The sequence below is a fragment of the Crocuta crocuta genome, unplaced genomic scaffold (genome assembly GCF_008692635.1).
Source record: "Crocuta crocuta isolate KB4526 unplaced genomic scaffold, BGI_CrCroc_1.0 scaffold694, whole genome shotgun sequence".
In the NCBI taxonomy this organism is placed as follows: Eukaryota; Metazoa; Chordata; class Mammalia; order Carnivora; family Hyaenidae; genus Crocuta; species Crocuta crocuta.
In genome coordinates, this window is record NW_027527933.1 from 886,380 (window position 1) to 904,729 (window position 18,350).

The 18,350-nt window shown below is 37.8% G+C and overlaps 1 protein-coding gene across 1 annotated transcript; it reads right to left on the bottom strand.

Moving 5' to 3' along the window:
* Nucleotides 1-743: 743 nt before the first annotated feature.
* LOC144221409 (uncharacterized) lies at nt 744-18,120 on the bottom strand. Its single transcript, XM_077751854.1, is given in 5 exon segments — nt 744-1,894; nt 1,896-3,967; nt 10,202-10,297; nt 10,572-10,716; nt 17,988-18,120. Coding segments are annotated over 5 exon segments (2,508 nt in total). The 5' UTR covers nt 18,069-18,120; the 3' UTR covers nt 744-1,780.
* Between the last annotated feature and the right edge of the window lie 230 nt (nt 18,121-18,350).

Below are 18,350 nucleotides of genomic sequence, written 5' to 3' on the forward strand. Positions count from 1 at the left end.
GATTTATACTTCCATGAGTTTTGTCAGATGCCTTGTGTCTTTCAAGGAATTGGTCCAGTTTATGAAATTTGTGGGCAGAGTTGTCCATAACACTCCTATCCTTTTAATGTCCACATAATCAGTTGTCAACGTCTCTTTCACTTCTGAATTTGGCAAACTGAATCTTCTCTTTTTCTTAGTTAACTTAACTGAAGGTTTCTCAATTTTATTGACTTTTTCAAACGACTAACTTTTGGTTGATTGGTTTTGTCTTTTCAAAGATCTCACTGATTTCTGCTCCAATTATTTCTTTTGTTTTGCTTACTTTGGATTTAATAAACTCCTCTTATCCTAGTTTCCTAAGATGAAAGCTTAGAATACCTGTGCAATTTAAATTTCAGATCGTTAGTTGTGTAACCTATTTATGAAATCAGACCATGAAATGTAGTGTATCACCTTTCCACCCTGTTGGTCCAGAAAAGCTTCACTCTGGCTCTGCTCTAGTCTCAAACCTCCTCATGAAGTCAAGTATCTGCAAGGGCCCAGAACTGTCTCTAGGTACACTGGACCCCTGAATTTACAGCCAAGTTTACATCCCTGACTGTCATATATTCTATCTGTGGCTTCTATTCTGAATTCTGCCTTAGAGGCAGTTACTTACAGTGGTTGGTACAAAATTGAGGATGAGGGATGGAGGATTCACATGTACACTCAAGGCACGCCATGGCTTGAAAAGGGAAAATGAGAGTATGGACTAGATAACCCTCTGCACAGAACACATTTTATTTTCCATTTTGTTATTTCATGTATTTTAAATGGTTACATATTAGCTTTGTGGGCCTACTTCCAGAGGTTCCTCCAGGCCCCTACATACATGGAAGATATGCCTGATACTGTAACAACCACTGAACTAGAACTGTCTCCATTCGATTCACAATTCTTTAACTTCCACTATGCATATGGAACATAGTTTACAGAAGGCACCATTTGTAGATACAGGGTCCTGTAAACTTAAGAGATATGTCACATAAGCATTTAACGGTGTTGCCCTAATTACTCATTTATCTCTGCTTTTTAAAAGCTTCATATTCACATGAGTTGCCAGGATTAGGGTTGCAGAAAGGGTATGGTTATTAACACAAGGAAACTTCCTGTGTGAAATCCTGATTCCTTTGTAATCCTAATGCAATACAGATCAGAGATTCCTTTTTGATTTTGTAGCCTGTGTTGATGGGTACTCACACTATAAGTGACAACATTTTGTAAACTTCACATGTAAAAACTGCTGAACTGTGAATGACTGTATGTGACTCAGCAGTATGGTACGGTCCACATTTTTGCTTGAGAATATACCTTGGTTATGTAACATATCTTTACAGGAAGCTCGGAGAAGGGCACATGAGAATGTGTATTACTGGAACTTCTTTTAAGTTTATTCTCTCAGTTTACTATTATTGTTTGTTTGTACACTGCGCAATACTCACCTGAAATACAACTTCTCATTTCCTGAAGACAAATATGGCATCAAAGCCACAAGACAATTTCCAATGTAATATTACTTCTAAAGACAACACTCAAGCTGTAGGTCTCAATTGAAAGATTTCTCAATAGAAATTCTGAAATAACCTAGTTTGTATTTTTGCTTAAAAAAAAAAAAAAACCCTTACAAAGAATCAAGAAATCTGCAAGGATTTATGCCCACATTTACTAGAGAACATTGAACGGAATATTACCTAACAAGACTGTCCTGTGTGTGTTGCAGTCTACTTCGGGTAAAATAAGGCCAGTTTGTGGACAAAGGTTACTCAACATTCAGGATGTCACCACTGGTTCCCCCACAGAGTGAGTGCTCAGAAGTGAAGCGGCTGTTCAGCCACAGCTCAACATTCCTAACACCCACTGCAATTATCAGGTTTTTCTCCTGTGTGGGTTCTCTGATGTACAATGAGGTTTGACTTTTGAGAGAAAGTTTTTCCACATGTGTTACATTCATAGGGCTTCTCGCCTGTGTGTGACCTCTGATGTTTAGCAAGGTCTGATTTACGGTAAAATATTTTCCCACATTCATTACACTGACAAGATTTCTCCCCTGTGTGAGCTCTATAATGCACTGTGAGGGAAGATTTGTGACTGAAGGATTTCCCACATTCGTTACACTCATAGGGTTTCTCCCCTGTGTGTTTTCTCTGGTGTAAAGTTAGTCCTGACTTCACACAGAAAGATTTCCCACATTCATTGCATTTATAGGGCTTTTCTTTTGTATGAGTTCTCTGGTGCACAATTAGAGCTGACTTATGACAGAAAGCCTTTCCACATTCATTACACTCATAGGGTTTCTCTCCTATGTGGATTCTCTGGTGTTGAGTGAGCTGAGACTTCTGGCAGAAAGTTTTCCCACATTCATTACATTCATAGGGTTTCTCCCCTGTGTGTGTCCTATTATGTTTAGTTAGGTACGATTTATTATAGAATATTTTTCCACATTCATGACATTCGAAGGGTTTCTCCCCTGTATGTGTCCTGTAATGTTGAGAGAGGGTAGACTTATGGCTAAAGAATTTCCCGCATTCAGGACACGCAAAGGGTTTCTCCCCTGTGTGAGTTCTCTGATGCACTGTGAGGTCAGACTTCAAGCAGAAGGTTTTTCCACATTCGTAACATTCATAAGGTTTCAATCCTGTATGAATTATCTGATGCCTGGTGAGTACTGACTTGTGGTAGAAAGTTTTCCCACATGCATTACATTTGTAGGGCTTATCCCCTACATGGGTTCTCTGATGTTGTGTAAGATGTGACTTCTGACAGAAAGACTTCCCACAGTCAGGACATTCAAATGGTTTCTCCCCTGTATGAGTTCTCTGATGCACTGTAAGGTGTGAATTCATACAGAAAGTTTTCCCACATTCATAGCATTCATAGGGTTTCAGCCCTGTGTGTGTTCTCTGGTGTTTGGTGAGGTCTGACTTCTGGTAAAAAGTTTTCCCACATGCATTGCATTGATAGGGTTTCTCCCCTGTGTGAATTCTCTGGTGTAATGTGAGGGCTGACTTGTGGCTGAAGGCTTTCCCACATTCGTTGCACACATAAGGCTTCTCCCCTGTGTGTGATCTCTGATGTTTCGTCAGATTTGATTTCTCCCAGAAAGTTTTTCCACATTCATTACACTGAAAGCGTTTCTCTCCCGTGTGTATCCGCTGATGTCGAGTGAGGTGGGACTTCTCCCAAAATGCTTTCCCACATTCATTACATTCAAAGTGCTTCTCTCCTTTATGAGTTTTCTGAAGTCGTAAAAAACATGAATCCCCACTGAAATGATCCCCACTCTCATGACACTCAGAGTGTTTCGTAGGTGCTCCATCGGGTTTCAAAAGGCCTGACTTCACACATAAAGACTTCCCACAACCACCAAATCCACAGTGATTTTCCTCAGAGGCATCCATGTGAGGTAACTGGAAGGAGGAGTTATGAAAAAAACTTCTCCCATATTCAATACATTCAGAGTCACCCTCTTCAGTCATCTCTCTCTTGTATGTACTCAATACTGCCTTTTTAGAGAAGGTTTCTTGATACATGTTATATTCCAAATTTTGCTCTGTACTTTGAATCTTCTCATGACCAACAGGGCTCTCATCATGACTGAAAGTCTTCCCATTTTTATAAAATTCACTTTGCTCTCTAGTAGGAGTTTTCTCATGTTTAATACTGAGTAGCAATTTTCCACAGGCATTAAAGGCATCATTCTGTTTTCCTAAATGTCTGTTCTTAATGATACACAATTCTGAAATACAGCTGAAACTCATTCCACAGGAGTCACACTGACAGAGGGTTTCTCGGCAAGAAAACGAATTTGTGTCCAGGTTAAATGGTTTTCCTATTAGAATACCTTGCTCCTTGGTCAGTGTTTTGTTACTGATGCGTGCAACTTCCCACACAGGCTTACGCTGGTTTTCTTGGCTCCTTTCTTTCTGGTGATCGGTTTCCCAGACTTCTAAAGATAAGAAAAATTAACCATACACATAAATACTGACACATTTCTTCTGGAATGCAACATCTATACAAATGCCTTACGCTTCAGCGGATTTTGATTTCTTGTCTAGTCTCCAGGGAAGAAAATAACTGTAAGTACTTATTTTTTCTATTTCGTCAGTTTGACATAAAAAACACAAAAATGAAAACAAGAAACAAAAAGCCTGGCAGGGAGAAAGAGGAAAGGAAACAATTACAAGCATACACCTGCATTCCGATATCTGAGGATTCACGGCAGCTACTAAATTCTGAGCGTCTCCATCTATCCTCCTAATACCTCTAATCATAAATATAAGGAGAGCAAATAAAATTGCCAATCAAGAACCCATGACTTCAGCATAACTAGGGAATACAAAACACTGCTAACTTCAAATCACCACTGAGGAAATAAACACTTAAATATAGGGAAAAAAAATGGATCTAGAGCCCACACCCGTGGAAAGAGTTAGTTTGAGCCCGTGGCAACCACAGGTAGAGGAAGAGACAGAGAGCTTAGAGATAATTTAATGCAAATAGAATCACTCCCAGAAAGGGGAAGTCCCACCATGAGAGGGAAAATACAGAGCTGACACCTTAGTTCTGACAGATGACAGCTCAGACCCCCGAGGACTCCAACAGACAGGGTTTATAGGATACGAGACCTCCAGAGGCGAAGGCTGATCAGGGTGAGGAATACAACTGTAAAAAGGCCAGAGTGATCTTAGAACACAACTCAAATTATAAGAACTTTCTCATGAGCTGGACTGTCCCCCTCCCAAATTCATATGTTGAAGCCCTAATCACCAATGTTGCTGCATCTGGAGACAGAGCTTTTAAGGAGGTTAATTAAGGTTAAATCACATCATCAGGGTGTAGCACTAATCGGATAGGAAACACACCCATATCAGAAGCAGAAGAGACACCGGCACCTGCCGGCTCTCCCTGCGTGCAGAAAAAAACCATGTGAGGAAACAGCCAGAAGGTGCTGTCTGCAAGCTGAAGAGAGAGGGTTCACCAGAAGCACCCTGCAGGCACCTTCATCTTGGCCTTATAGCCTCCAGACCTGTGAGAAAGTTAGTTTCTGCGGTGTTTGTTAGAGCAGTCCAGGCAGGCTAAAAGAGCACACAAAGAGAAAAGACACCTGAATGAAATTTTAATAAACAGCATGGGAAAAAAGCATGACAACATAGCAGAAAAGAATGACAAGTAAAACCAAAGAAAGAAAACTGGATCACAAAGAAATTTCAGGATAAACAGGTAATCTGCAAAATAATTAAATACATATTTTAAAATAAATTATATGATTTTAGTCTCTAAAGAGAAAAATGAAAGCAATTGAATACACTATTAAAAACTGTAATCTCAGAAAATTGCCCAGAAGTAAAAGAAGACCTGACCCACATGTTTAAGGACCAGCATGACCCCAGGAAAGCTTCCTGGAATAGTCCTCTCTAAGATGTGCTGAAATCAAACTACTAAACCTTAAAAATGAAGAAATCTCTTCAGGGCAAAAAGATTAAGTCTCAATAAGCAAACAAAAATGCAGATATGGCAAGAGACTCTGCCACCAATAAACAAAGTGAGGCTCGGTGGAGCAACATTTTCAAGAAAAAACAAAGTAGAATTAAGTGTTTCATATCCAGCTGCATGATCCTTTAAAAGTATCCAGGCTACTGGAATAGGCCAATCATATTAGATATGCAAGAAATCAGGTAATAATGTAATGATGGAATCCCTAGGAAGAGGACAAACTTCAAGCAACCAAGATTTGATAGGAAACACTGGCAGAAAAGCGGAGCAGTGTAGGTCTAAGACCAAAAGAAAGTTAAGAACAAGAATACAAGAGTAATATATAAATGTTATATATTCCGGTGAAACAGAAATAATGCTACTAAAAAGGGAAGAAATAAGAATAAGTTCATAGAGAGGCATAGAATAGTCTAAAGGTCACTAAAAGGAAAAAAACATTAATTGGATGGTTAAATAGGGAAATGAAATGAAGTAGCAAATGAAATGAAGCAGAAATGGTGAATAAGAAAGTTCATATAACAAACTCCACAAAGAGACACTTGCTATTCTTTCTCCTCTCACTTTCTTTAACAAACATTAAATCATCAGCGCCTGGGTGGCTCAGTTGGTTGAGTGTCTGACTTCGGCTCTTTGCTAACAGCTTGCGCCCTCAAGTCTGCTTCACATTCTGTGTCTCTGTTTCTCTCTGCTCATCCACTGCTCATGCTCTGTCTCAAAAGTAAATAAGCATTAAAAAAAATTTCTAAGACATCATATTATATAAATTAGTAATTCAACAATGTACTGTTGGAATTTAAACATATACAGATCTTCTATGTACAAATGTAATATCACAAAATTAGAGTAGTGAAATAGAATTATATATGAGGAACCTTTTTATTTTTCACTGTAGGTAATGGAGTATAAATCTGAAGTACAGTCTGATAGGGTGAATTTAGTAGATACATTTTATGACAACCATCAGGAAAATGATTAAGTGAAAAGGTCACTGTAGAAATCAAAATATTATGCTAAAACGTATTCACCTAATCAAAAAGAAGTCAGTAACAGAAAAGAACTATAGGTTCAAAAAGGCAGAAGGCAGATAAAGGTTACAACATAAAATGGCAAGAGTAAATCCAGCCCTATTAATAACAGAGAACTGGGAATGGATTTAGAAATCCAATCAAAAAGCATTAATTGTCAGGTTGTAGAAAATATGTAAATCCAAACACCTGCTGTCTACAAAAGACATGCTAAATTCAAAGGCACAAATAAGTAGAAAATTTTAAAAGCAGAGACAGATCTATCAAGTATATAGCATCAATAAGACTGGAGAGGCTATACTAATATCAGATGAAATACATTTTAACACATAATAGAGATAAAAGTGGGACATAATATGACGAAAACAATCCATCATTAAGGACACATAAGGAATTATACGCTATGATGAGTCTCAAGCAAATACTGACAGAATTCAAAGCAAAACTACACACACATCAACAATAATTAGAGACTTTAACGTCCCACTTTAAGTAATGGATAAAACAATTGAGAGAATACAAATAAGGGGAAAAAAAGATAAAAATAACACTATCAAGTAACCAGACTAACAAATATATATAGGATAATCCACTCGAAAAGAGAGGAAAACACATTCTCCAGAAGTACACGTGAAAGGATCCCCAGAAGAGATTTTAAGTTTCTCCCACCAAAATGGAAGGAAATTATAAATCAATCATTTAAAGGAATTTTGAAAATTCACAAACAGAAGATTAAATATTAACACATCTCTGAATGAAATCAAGGGAAAAAATATCCAGGAAACTAAGAAAACACTTTCAGTAAAAATGAAAACCAAATATACCAAAACTTATCAGACACACAGAAAATAGAACTTAGATGACAATTTATCCTGCACTAATCATATTTAAAAAGAACGATCCCAAATCAATAGCCTGCCATGTACACCTGAGAAAAATGGGGAAAAAAAAGAAAGGAATACAAATCCTAAATAAGCAAAGATGGGAAATGAGAGAAGAGTAAAAATTAATAAACCAGCAAAGAAAGGCAATAGATGACTCTTTTAAAGTATCAATAAACCAGACTGAACTGTATTTAGATTGACATGAAAATAAGAGACATAACAGTCAAATTACTGACGTTATGGGGCATCTGGGTGGCTCAGTTGGTTGAACATTTGACTCCTGATTTTGGCTCAGGTCATGATCTCATGACTCATGGGATGGAGCCATGTGTTGGGCTCTGCGCTGGCAGCATGGAGCTGCTTGAGATTCTCGGTCTCTGTCTCATTCTCTGCCCCTCCCCTGTTCACTCTCATAAAAATAAATAAATAAACGTTTCTAAAAAAACAAATTACTGAAGTTGTGGAACAAAGATGGTACACACACTAGGGACAGGAAGTACTAGCATTACAAACCTGGCATGTTTTCTACATTACAAAAACAAAATTGTAAGTGAGTGTTTTGAACTCTATACCAAGTAATATGATAACTTTGCTAAAAATAAAATTCTTAGAATATGAAAAAATATAACTATCTCAAGCAGAAATAAGCTATCTGAAAAAAAGTATAAGAAGTAAACACAATGTAGTCATTTTAAAACTTCCCATAAAGCCCAGGTCCAGGTGGTTTCACAGCTGTATTTTTAAACTCATTTAAATAATAATTACTATTAATTACTCAAATACTCCTGCAAAATTAGAAGAGAATACCTCCCACATAATTATATGAGCCTTATTTACAAATTATATATTAAAGCTTATACAGCTTTAATACACGAAGTATCTGTTTTTAGTGCTACTTTTTAAATTTGTAATTGACATATAACTGTATAAATTTAAGGTGTACATGTTAACGGAATTCCTTTATATACTGTATTATGACTGCTACTGTAGCAATAATGAGCATCTTTATTATGTTACACAACTCCCATGTCTTATTAGAGACTGGAATGATTCAGTTCTGGTGTCTCAGCAAGTGCGATTATTACAATACGATATTGTCTGCATTCTTTATATGGTATCTTTCATCTCTAGGGCTTATTTAGTACTCGTTCCGATTTTGGACCATCTCTCCTTTCCCACACCCTCATCCCCTGGGAACCGCCACGTGAGCCTCTGTTATAACTAGTTTGGCTTTTCCAGATTCCAGATACAAGTGACACCATATGGTATTGTCTTTTAACTAAAAGTGGCAGGATGTCCTTTCTCATGACTGAATAAANGTATGTTACCAACTGGAACTGCTGGATCATAGGACAATTCTATAGCTTTTTGAGGAATCTCCACATCCTTTTCCAGAGTAGCTGAATCAATTTACATCACCACCACTGACAGNCCTTTCTCATGACTGAATAAATAATACTATTTTCTTTCTTTATCTATTTATGCACTGACGAGCACTTAGGTCGTTTCCAGATCCAGTTATTGCGAATAATGCTGTGACAAACATGAATGTGTATATTCTCTTCGATGTCCCATTTCCATTTTCTTTGGGGGTATGTTACCAACTGGAACTGCTGGATCATAGGACAATTCTATAGCTTTTTGAGGAATCTCCACATCCTTTTCCAGAGTAGCTGAATCAATTTACATCACCACCACTGACAGTGCACAAGAGATCCCTTTTCTCCACATCCTTGCCAACACTTGTTATCTCTTGGGTTCTTGGTGCTAGCCATTCTACATGGTGTGATGTGTGGACCTGATTTGCATCTCCCTGATATTAGTGACATTGACCATGTTTTCACATATCTCTTGGCCACCAGTGCTACTTATATAAAGTCACTACACATTATTTCTTTCACTATTATGGCATTTTTTTAATTAAAAAAGTTTTTTTAACGTTTATTCATTTTTTTAGAGACAGAGAGAGAGCATGAGTAGGGAAGGGGCAGAGAGAGAGGGAGACACAGAATCCGAAGCAGGCTCCAGGCACTGAGCTGTCAGCACAGAGCCCAACATAGGACTCGAACTAAAAGATAGCAAGGTCACATGACCTGAGCTAAAGTCGGATGCTTAACTAACTGAGCCAGCCAGACACCCCTCACTACTGTGTCATCTAAACAACAGCAAGCCCTCAGGGCGCCTGGGTTAAGCATCTGACTTTGGCTCAGGTCATGATCTCAACGGTTCGTGGGTTCAAGCCCCACGTCGGGCTCTGTGCTGACAGCTAGCACAGAGCCTGGGGCTTGCTTTGGATTCTGTGTCTCCCTCTCTCTGACCCTCCCCTGCTTACACTCTCTCTCTCTCAGAAATAAATAAAAAACATTAAAAAATTAAAAAAAAAAACCACAGCAAGCACTCAAAAATTATTTGAGTCAAAAAATGAGTGTATGAAAGAATCCCAGGTAACAGCTGGAATGAAGAGCAAAGGAGGTGTGGCTGGCAGCTGAAAATGCTTTGAGAAACACAGACTACAGCAAAGAGAAATAAGGCAAAGATTGGTCTGTTGACAAATGTAAGAATGGTGAATATTAAAAAACGTAAATCAAAAAGAACATTTTTGCTGACAGCAGAATCCTGAGGTTTGGTTCAAAACCAGGATTCTCAGTCACTTCCAAGGATTAGGACTTCTAAAGAGATATTCTTGAAAAATCATTCCAAAGTTGTCAATCCCTGGGTTAATCGTGGGAAGATAAAAAAACGTCCTGATGTTCATTTGTGCGGTAAATTTCAACTCACCTGGGAAGCTCCTGCTTGGAAATTCTTCCTCCAATACCCATGGCTCCTCTCCTTGCTCCAGCCTGAAGATCACCCCCGGTTTGGCAGCACAATACCCTGTCAAAGTGAATAATTTAGGATTCAGACCAGGTGGCCTAGACTCAGGGCCTCTGAAAGAGGAGGAAGCAGCTGGAGCTGCTCCGTCAACATGCCACTGAACATTCCCCCGGAGAGGTGAACACAAATATCTTCCTGGGGCCTAAAAGTGATCAATCACCACTGATTCCTGAAACCAATCTTAAATATCATTCAACGTGACACAGAGCCTATATGCCTCATAATTAACACAACTACAACACGCTACTTGAAATTACATAAAAACAGCCCTTACCCACTGAGACAAGGTGGCTGTAGTTCTCCAGCATCACGTCCCTATACAGGGACCTCTGACTTGAGTCCAGGCACTGCCACTCCTCCTGGGTGAAGCCCACGGTCACATCCTTAAATGATACTGATCCCTGCGATGTCTGTTTAATCTGAAATGTTCAGAATTGGGTGACATGGAAAAAGCTGTATGGGAACCAATCCTTCTCATGATTACCAAAATAGTTTGCAGAGGGTTTGTTTGGCTTTCGGCTTTGAGGGAAGACAAGAAATCCAACAGAAATATCATGCCATTGCTTCAAGGTATTATTAATGTAAAAAATGATCAAATCCCACAATGTATCTGGAACTATTCCGATTCTGAGAAATGCTAAGCCTAATGAAAATATTCTTGTATTCTAGTAGCAGACAACCTGATAAGAAAACATGCAGTAACAAGATACAATTGCTAAAGTGAAGTATGCACAAGACAGACTAAAATAAATGAGCAAAATAAGTTCTCTTTTGAGCCTCACTGAAGAATGACTGATGGATAACAGTAACCTGGTGCTCTCATGAACAGGGGGCCGTGGTACAAGGTGCAAGCAAAGATGAGGCTCCTCTAACATATTTGGGAAATGAGAAGAGGGCAAACAACAGAGGAAAAGTTGAGAATTCAGCCTAGATCTGCGATGACATAAAGGGCCATAATGGAATTCATGGAATAGATCATAGAGTGATTTTAGATGAAGTCTCCACAGTGTGTGATCACTTTCTACCTTAAAGAATATTTTTGAGCGCTATAGAAGTTTGTATTCATGTATTACAGAAATATGCTATCAATACATTTTGTTGCAAATTTTAATTTTATTCTCCATTTTATTTTTTATTTTTTTAGGCTTATTTATTTTTGAGAGAAAGAATGTGAGCGAGGGGAGGAACATAGAGAGGGAGATACAGAATCAGAAGCAGGCTCCAGGCTCTGAGCTCTCAGCACAGAGCCCAACGCAGCGTTCAAACTCACAAACCACAAGATTGCAATCTGAGCCAAAGCTGGGTGCTTAACAAACCCAGCCACCTAGGCAGCCCTTATTCTCTCTCCATTTTAAAAAGTAAATGACAGCTTAATACTTTATTTCACCGCAATACAATTTCTAGGTTCTAACTCTTCAATTCAAAGACAGTATCTGGGATGTGTACAAAATTAGAAGGAAAAGATTTTGGAACTGTTATACTACAAATTTCTGTAGAAGACATAGAAGATGTCTAATAGGAATATTGTGGATATCATTTAGATTGCATGACTGTACTTCAGGGCTGTTTTGAAGAAAGGGGAGCCAAAGAACAGATGTGAATATATAGTATAATGAGGTGGCCAGGTTTTTATTTATAGAACCAACTCTCTCAAAAAAGGGAAGGGAAAGTTAAAAGAAAAAACACCACTTTCATAAACTACTACAGCAAAAACAGTGAAGCAAATAGGGCACTGATAAAAGGAGACAGACACAACTGAACACAGTCACCAATTCACCGGCAGAAAGGGGAAGTTTCCTCAGGGTATGTGCAGCTGTAGAAACACGAGTGTCACAAAATAAGCAAGGAAAATAAGGAGAAAATAAATTAGATACTGTATTTTCACAAGCTGTATCTTAACTGTGAAATATAGAACTGCAGGTCCAGATTTAAAATAAGGATTTGGTGAATACTAAGTCACCAAGAATAAATCAGAAGCTCTCAGAGACTGAAAATAATCAAGAATGCAAGATGAGGAAAACTCAGTTTTTAACTGGCTTACAGAGAAAGAAGAGGCTATTAGGGAATTTCCTGAAGTGGAAAAAAAATAAGAATGAATGGTTTTAAAAACAAAAAGATGATGATATGATCAGATTAGATAAACAAAAGCATGATTAACAAAAACTCTTAGCAAACTAGAAAGGAATTTCCTCAACATGATACTAGACTTTTACATACCACACAAATATCCACTTAATGGTTACACAGGTAACACAACTGAAAACTAGCTTTGAGAGAAGGATGCGTGCTATCTCCAATTTTATTCAACTTTTTTCTAAAGCTCTTAGAATACAGCAAAACAATCATGTACAGAGAAAATACAAATATTAATATCCTAAATTAAAGTTTCTGAAACTGGATAGAAGTTCAATTAAAATATCAGAAAACTGTATGTTTTTAAAGGTACAATTAACAATAGCATGAAAAATACACAAATCTCTATAAGGAAATAATAATGTGATAAAGGAAAATGAAAATGACCCAAATAAGATGGAAGGATAAACAAATTTCTGTATAGGAAGGCACAATATTATAAAAATATCATTTTATAAATTAGTGAGGAAAAAAAGGCAGAACATTTCAGTAACAACTGACCACAAAGAGGTCAACAGAAACTACAGAAGGGCAGAGGACAGTGAGCAACACATCTGAACAGGTAATTGACAGATGAGAAACTCAAAATGGAATGCCAATTTAAAGAGCTAAGAAAAACATCAGAAAATCTGAACCCAACAAAAAATCCTTCTAAATGAGTATATTTGCCACTTAAAGACTGAAAACATTAACAGCACACACAAATGAGAAATACTGTATTTGTGGAAAATGATACCTGATGGCAACACAAAACTGCAGATTAAAGAAAAGAAAATGGAAACTGGAATTTAAAGCAACAAGTCATGTCTTTTGGAATCTATGACACACAAAAAAGTAAAATCCTTCTTATCATTTATCACTCTTCACAGTTTGGGTATTATAAGAGCTTTAGGAGCTATGTGTCAGGAATCTTGGATGAAGACCAAAATCTACTTCTTAACTATTTACCACAAGATCACAGATGCATATTGTAATATACAGAATAAAAAGATACAAACTGGTGTAACTAAAGAGCTAGTAGATATAAAGAGAAGAACAGGTAAGTAGAATACTTTAACACAGTGGAACCCTCTGCAGCAATACAAAGCATGAACCCCCCGGGAGGTGCAGCAGCACTGACAAACCTAACACACACGAACATACTTCCTTTTGTCGCTTTGTTGTATTTTCCAGACACTGCAGTTTTTACAATTGAAGATCTATGGCAACCTTGCATGAGGCAAGTCTATCAGTGCTATTCTTCCAACAGCGTTTGCTCACTTTGGTTTCTGCATCATATTTTGGTAATTCTTACAATATTTCTAACTTTCTCATTATATTTGCTGTGGTAATCTGCGATCAATGATGACAGCGCACCAAAAGCTCAGAGGATGGTTAGCATGTTATACCAATAAGGTATCTTTTAATTAAAGTATGTAGGTGTTTTTTATTTTTATATATAATACTATTATACACTTAATAGACTATAGTATACTACTTTTTTTTTTTGAGAGAAAGACTGAGCACCCGTGTGTGCACAGGGGAGGGGCAGAGGGAGAGAGAGAATCTTAAGCGGCACCACACCCAGCACAGAGCCTGACACAGGGCTGGAACTCACAGCTGTGAGATCGTGACCTGAGCGGAAAACAAGAGTCGGACACTTAACCTACTGAGCCACCCAAGTGCCCCTAAAGTATAGTAAAAACATAACTTTTATATGCAGTGGGAAACCAAACAATTCATTTAACTTGCTTTATTGCAGTGATCTGGAACCAAACTCACACTATCTCCGAAGTATGCCTATACAGAATGAAAGAAGCCTGCTGTAACAACATATGCACGAATTCTCTACCTCTGATTTTCAGTAACAGCCAACATTAACCAATAATCATAGAACAGCACCTACCTTAGAGGAAGGGAGAATGTTGATAAAGGTTGGAAAGGTCATAAGGGACCCTTGAGAGGCAGTGGAAAAGCATCAAATACTTTTATTTGGTCAGTGGTTACTAGAATGTATGCATATGCTTTTTTTTTTTTTTTTAAGGAATGTGTAGTTTTGATGACTACATCTTACACACTTTCCTGTCTCTGTCATACAGCAGAGAGTCAACAACAAAGCCAGCCAGAATCCAAATAAGGAGGAAGAAGACACGCACGAAACAGGGAATGAACGTATGAAAGCAGCACTAACTAGTGGGCAGTAAATCCACAGCCAGCGGCTGTAGGCCTCTGAAACAGGACAAGTACAGCTTCTGAAGGAAACAAGTCTGACACTGTGACGTTTTAAGTTACCAACAAATAACATGTAAATAAAATGTTTCTATCTGTTGATGCAGTGACATATTGTGAGTATAAAGGCTGAGGCTCCTTACATATCTGAAGTGGGAGAGTACACTGAGACCTAAGAGAAGTTTAAGAAGAAGTGAGCTGGAGCAAGATGATAAAATCAGCAGCACACAAAGATCTTCCTGAGTCATTTCCAAAACCAGTAGGCACCTAATGAACCACTGAGAACACTTCCAGTACCATTTCTAGCAATCAGTTCTCACTGATGTCAAGTAGCAAACTGCCAGAAGAGGCAACTTCTGGTGGACTTGGACTCAAGAGATCTCAAATCTGTCCCCTTCTCAAACTGCATATTCCTCAAACAAACCATTCTATATAGATCCTGAATGTAAATCTTTTTTGGCTTGTGTAATATCAGTACCAACTACACAAAGGGGTTGTAGGACTGCATCAGCTAATCCAGAAAACTTAGTTAACATAGTACCCAGGCACATGATTAGAATTCCCCGTTCAAGAGATATATCTGACTCCAAATAATTCCTGATATACCAGCAATCATGAAACAAAGAAAAAGCTTAGATAACTAGGAATAGAATTGGACATCCTTGATGTGGTAAAAAAATGAAAAAAAAAACAAAAAACCCACAGTAAAAATCACATATTGAGAGGAAAACTTCCCCTTTGAGAAGAGAATAAAGGCAAGGAAATATACTCTTTTCTTCTATTGAGTATTATATATCGGAGGACCTAAGAGGGCAATAAAGAAAAAAAGGTTTCATGAATTTAAAAAAGTAAACAACAGTGTCACTAAACCCAGATTATACATGTGGATATATAAAAAAATTCAAATAAAGATAAATTATTAGATGTAATAAATTAATGTAGAAAAATTGTTGGATTTAAGGCCATTATATAAAAAATAACATACCAGTAACAAGCAATTAAAAAGAACAATTGAAAATATATCTATAATACCTAAAAATCAACTCAAAATGGATGAAAGACCTAAATGTAAGACAGGAAGCCATCAAAATCTGCAAGGAGAAAGCAGGCAAAAACCTTTTCAACCTCAGCTATAGCAACTTCTTAGTCAGCATGTCTCTGGAGGCAAGGGAAACAAAAGCAAAAATGAATTATTGGCACCTCATCAAGATAAAAAGCTTCTGCACAGCGAAGGAAACAGTCAGCAAAACTAAAAGGCAACCAATGGAATGGGAGAAGATATCTGCAAATGACATATCAGATAAAGGTTTAGTGTAAAGAAATTATCAAACTCAACACCCAAAAAATGAATAATCCAGTGAAGAAATGGGCAAAAGACATGAATAGATACTTCTCCAAAGAAGACATCTAGTTCCAAGAAGACATCCAACTACACACGAAAAAATGCTTAACAGGGGCGCCTGGGTGGCTCAGTCGGTTAAGTGTCTGACTTCGGCTCAGGTCATGATCTCACGGTTTGTGGGTTCGAGCCCCACGTCGGGCTCTGTGCTGATAGCCAGCTCAGAGCCTGTAGCCCATTTCAGATTCTGTATCTCCCTCTCTCTCTGACCCTCCCCTGCTCACGCGGTCTCTCTCTCTCTCTCAGAAATAAATAAAACATTACAAAAAAAAAAAAAAGAAAAAATGCTTAACATCACTCATCATCAGGGAAATGCAAATCAAAACCATAATGAGACACCACTTCACAACTGTCAGAATGGCTAACATTAACAACTCAGGCAACAAACAGATGTTGGGGAGGATGCATAGAATGAGGAACTCTTTTGCACTGCTGGTGGGAATGCAAACTGGTACAGCCACTGTGGAAAACAGTATGGAGGTTCCTCAAAAAATTAAAAATAGAACTACCCTATGACCCAGTAATTGCACTACTAGGTATTTATCCAAGTGATACAGGTGTGCTGTTTTGAAGGGGCACATGCACCCCAATGCTTATAGGAGCACTATTGACAATAGCCGAAGTATGGAAATAGCCCAAATGTCCATGGATGGATACATGGATAAAGAAGATGTGGTGTGTGTGTGTGTGTGTGTGTATATATATACATGTATACACACATTGTGTGTATATATACACACAATGTGTGTATACATGTATATATATACACACGTATATATGCATATATACGTGTGTATATATATACATGTATACACACATTGTGTGTATATATACACAACATATACATACATACACACACACACACACACACACACACACACACACGTACACAATGGACTATTATTCAGTAATCAAAAAGAATGAAATCTTGCCACCTGCACCTACGTGGATGGAAATGGAGGGTATATGCTAAGTGAAATTAGTCAGATAAATATCATATGACTTCATTCATATGAGGAATTTAAGATACTAAACAGAGAAACATAAGGGAAAGGAAGCAAAAATAATATAAAAACAGGGAGGGGGACAAAACATAGACTCCTAAATATAGAGAACAAACAGAGGGTTGCTGGAGGGCTTGTGGGAGGGGGGATAGGGTAAATGGGTAAGGGGCATTAAGGAATCTACTCCTGAAAGCTATGTGACTTCTGTTCAAAAGAAAGAGGTGCAGGATTTGTAAATGAAAGAGATTTCCTAAAGTATACTGTTTGAAATTGCCATTTAATTGTGAAGATTCCAGGATTTGGGAAAATTTAACAACTTTTGAAAAGTACCTGGAATATCATACTGGCATGTTAAATCTCTGCTGAGACAGAATTTTAAAGCTTTCCATGCATTAGAATTCTGCCTGGTGGAGTGCCTGGGTGGCTCACTTGGTTGAGCTCAGGTCACGATCTCAGTTTGTGGGTTTAAGTCCTGCGTCGGGCTCTGTGCTGATAGCTCAGAGCCGGAGTCGGCTTCAGATTCTGTGTCTCCCTCTCTCTCTGTCCCTCCCCCACAAATGCTATGTCTCTCTCAAAATTAAAAAAAAAAAAATAAGCTTTAAAAAATAAATAATGTAAAATACATGGAAATTCTTACAAAACTCAAAATGAAACAACCTAAAAAGCAATAAATTTATCAAAGTTGCACAAACTCACTAATCAGACCACGGAAACTAAACAGTAAAGTTTTTCACCCTTTAATGTAGAAATAATTTTTATATCTGAAGAGGAAGTAGGAAAATTAGTCTTCTAATAAGTAACAATTTACCTAGAAAAATGAGATATCTTCATATATTGTAACTCAAAAATATTAATCACTGGACACTGAAGCAGTGATTCTTAAACTTAATGTGTTATCACCATCACATGGACATCCTCTTAAAAACACAGATTTGCTGAGCCTCACCTCCAAATGTTCTCTTCCAGCAGGTTTGGGATGGTGGATCACAATCTGCATTTCAAACAAGTTTTGAGGTGATGCTGCCATTTCTGTCCAAAGATCCTCACTTTGAGAACCAATGCTCCAGGGTCTGGAGATACATCTGCATTTATCACAGAACGTCAAGGATATTCACAGCAACATTTATATGAATGAAAAATGGAAATTATCTAGATGTCTAACAATAAAATATAGTATTTAGGATACAGTGTGGCCATACAGCAGGAAAATCAAACATTAAAAGAAACAAACTACAGGGGTGCCTAGGTGGTAAAGCATTTGACACCTGATTTTGGCTTAGGTCATATCACAGTTGTGAGACTGAGGTCC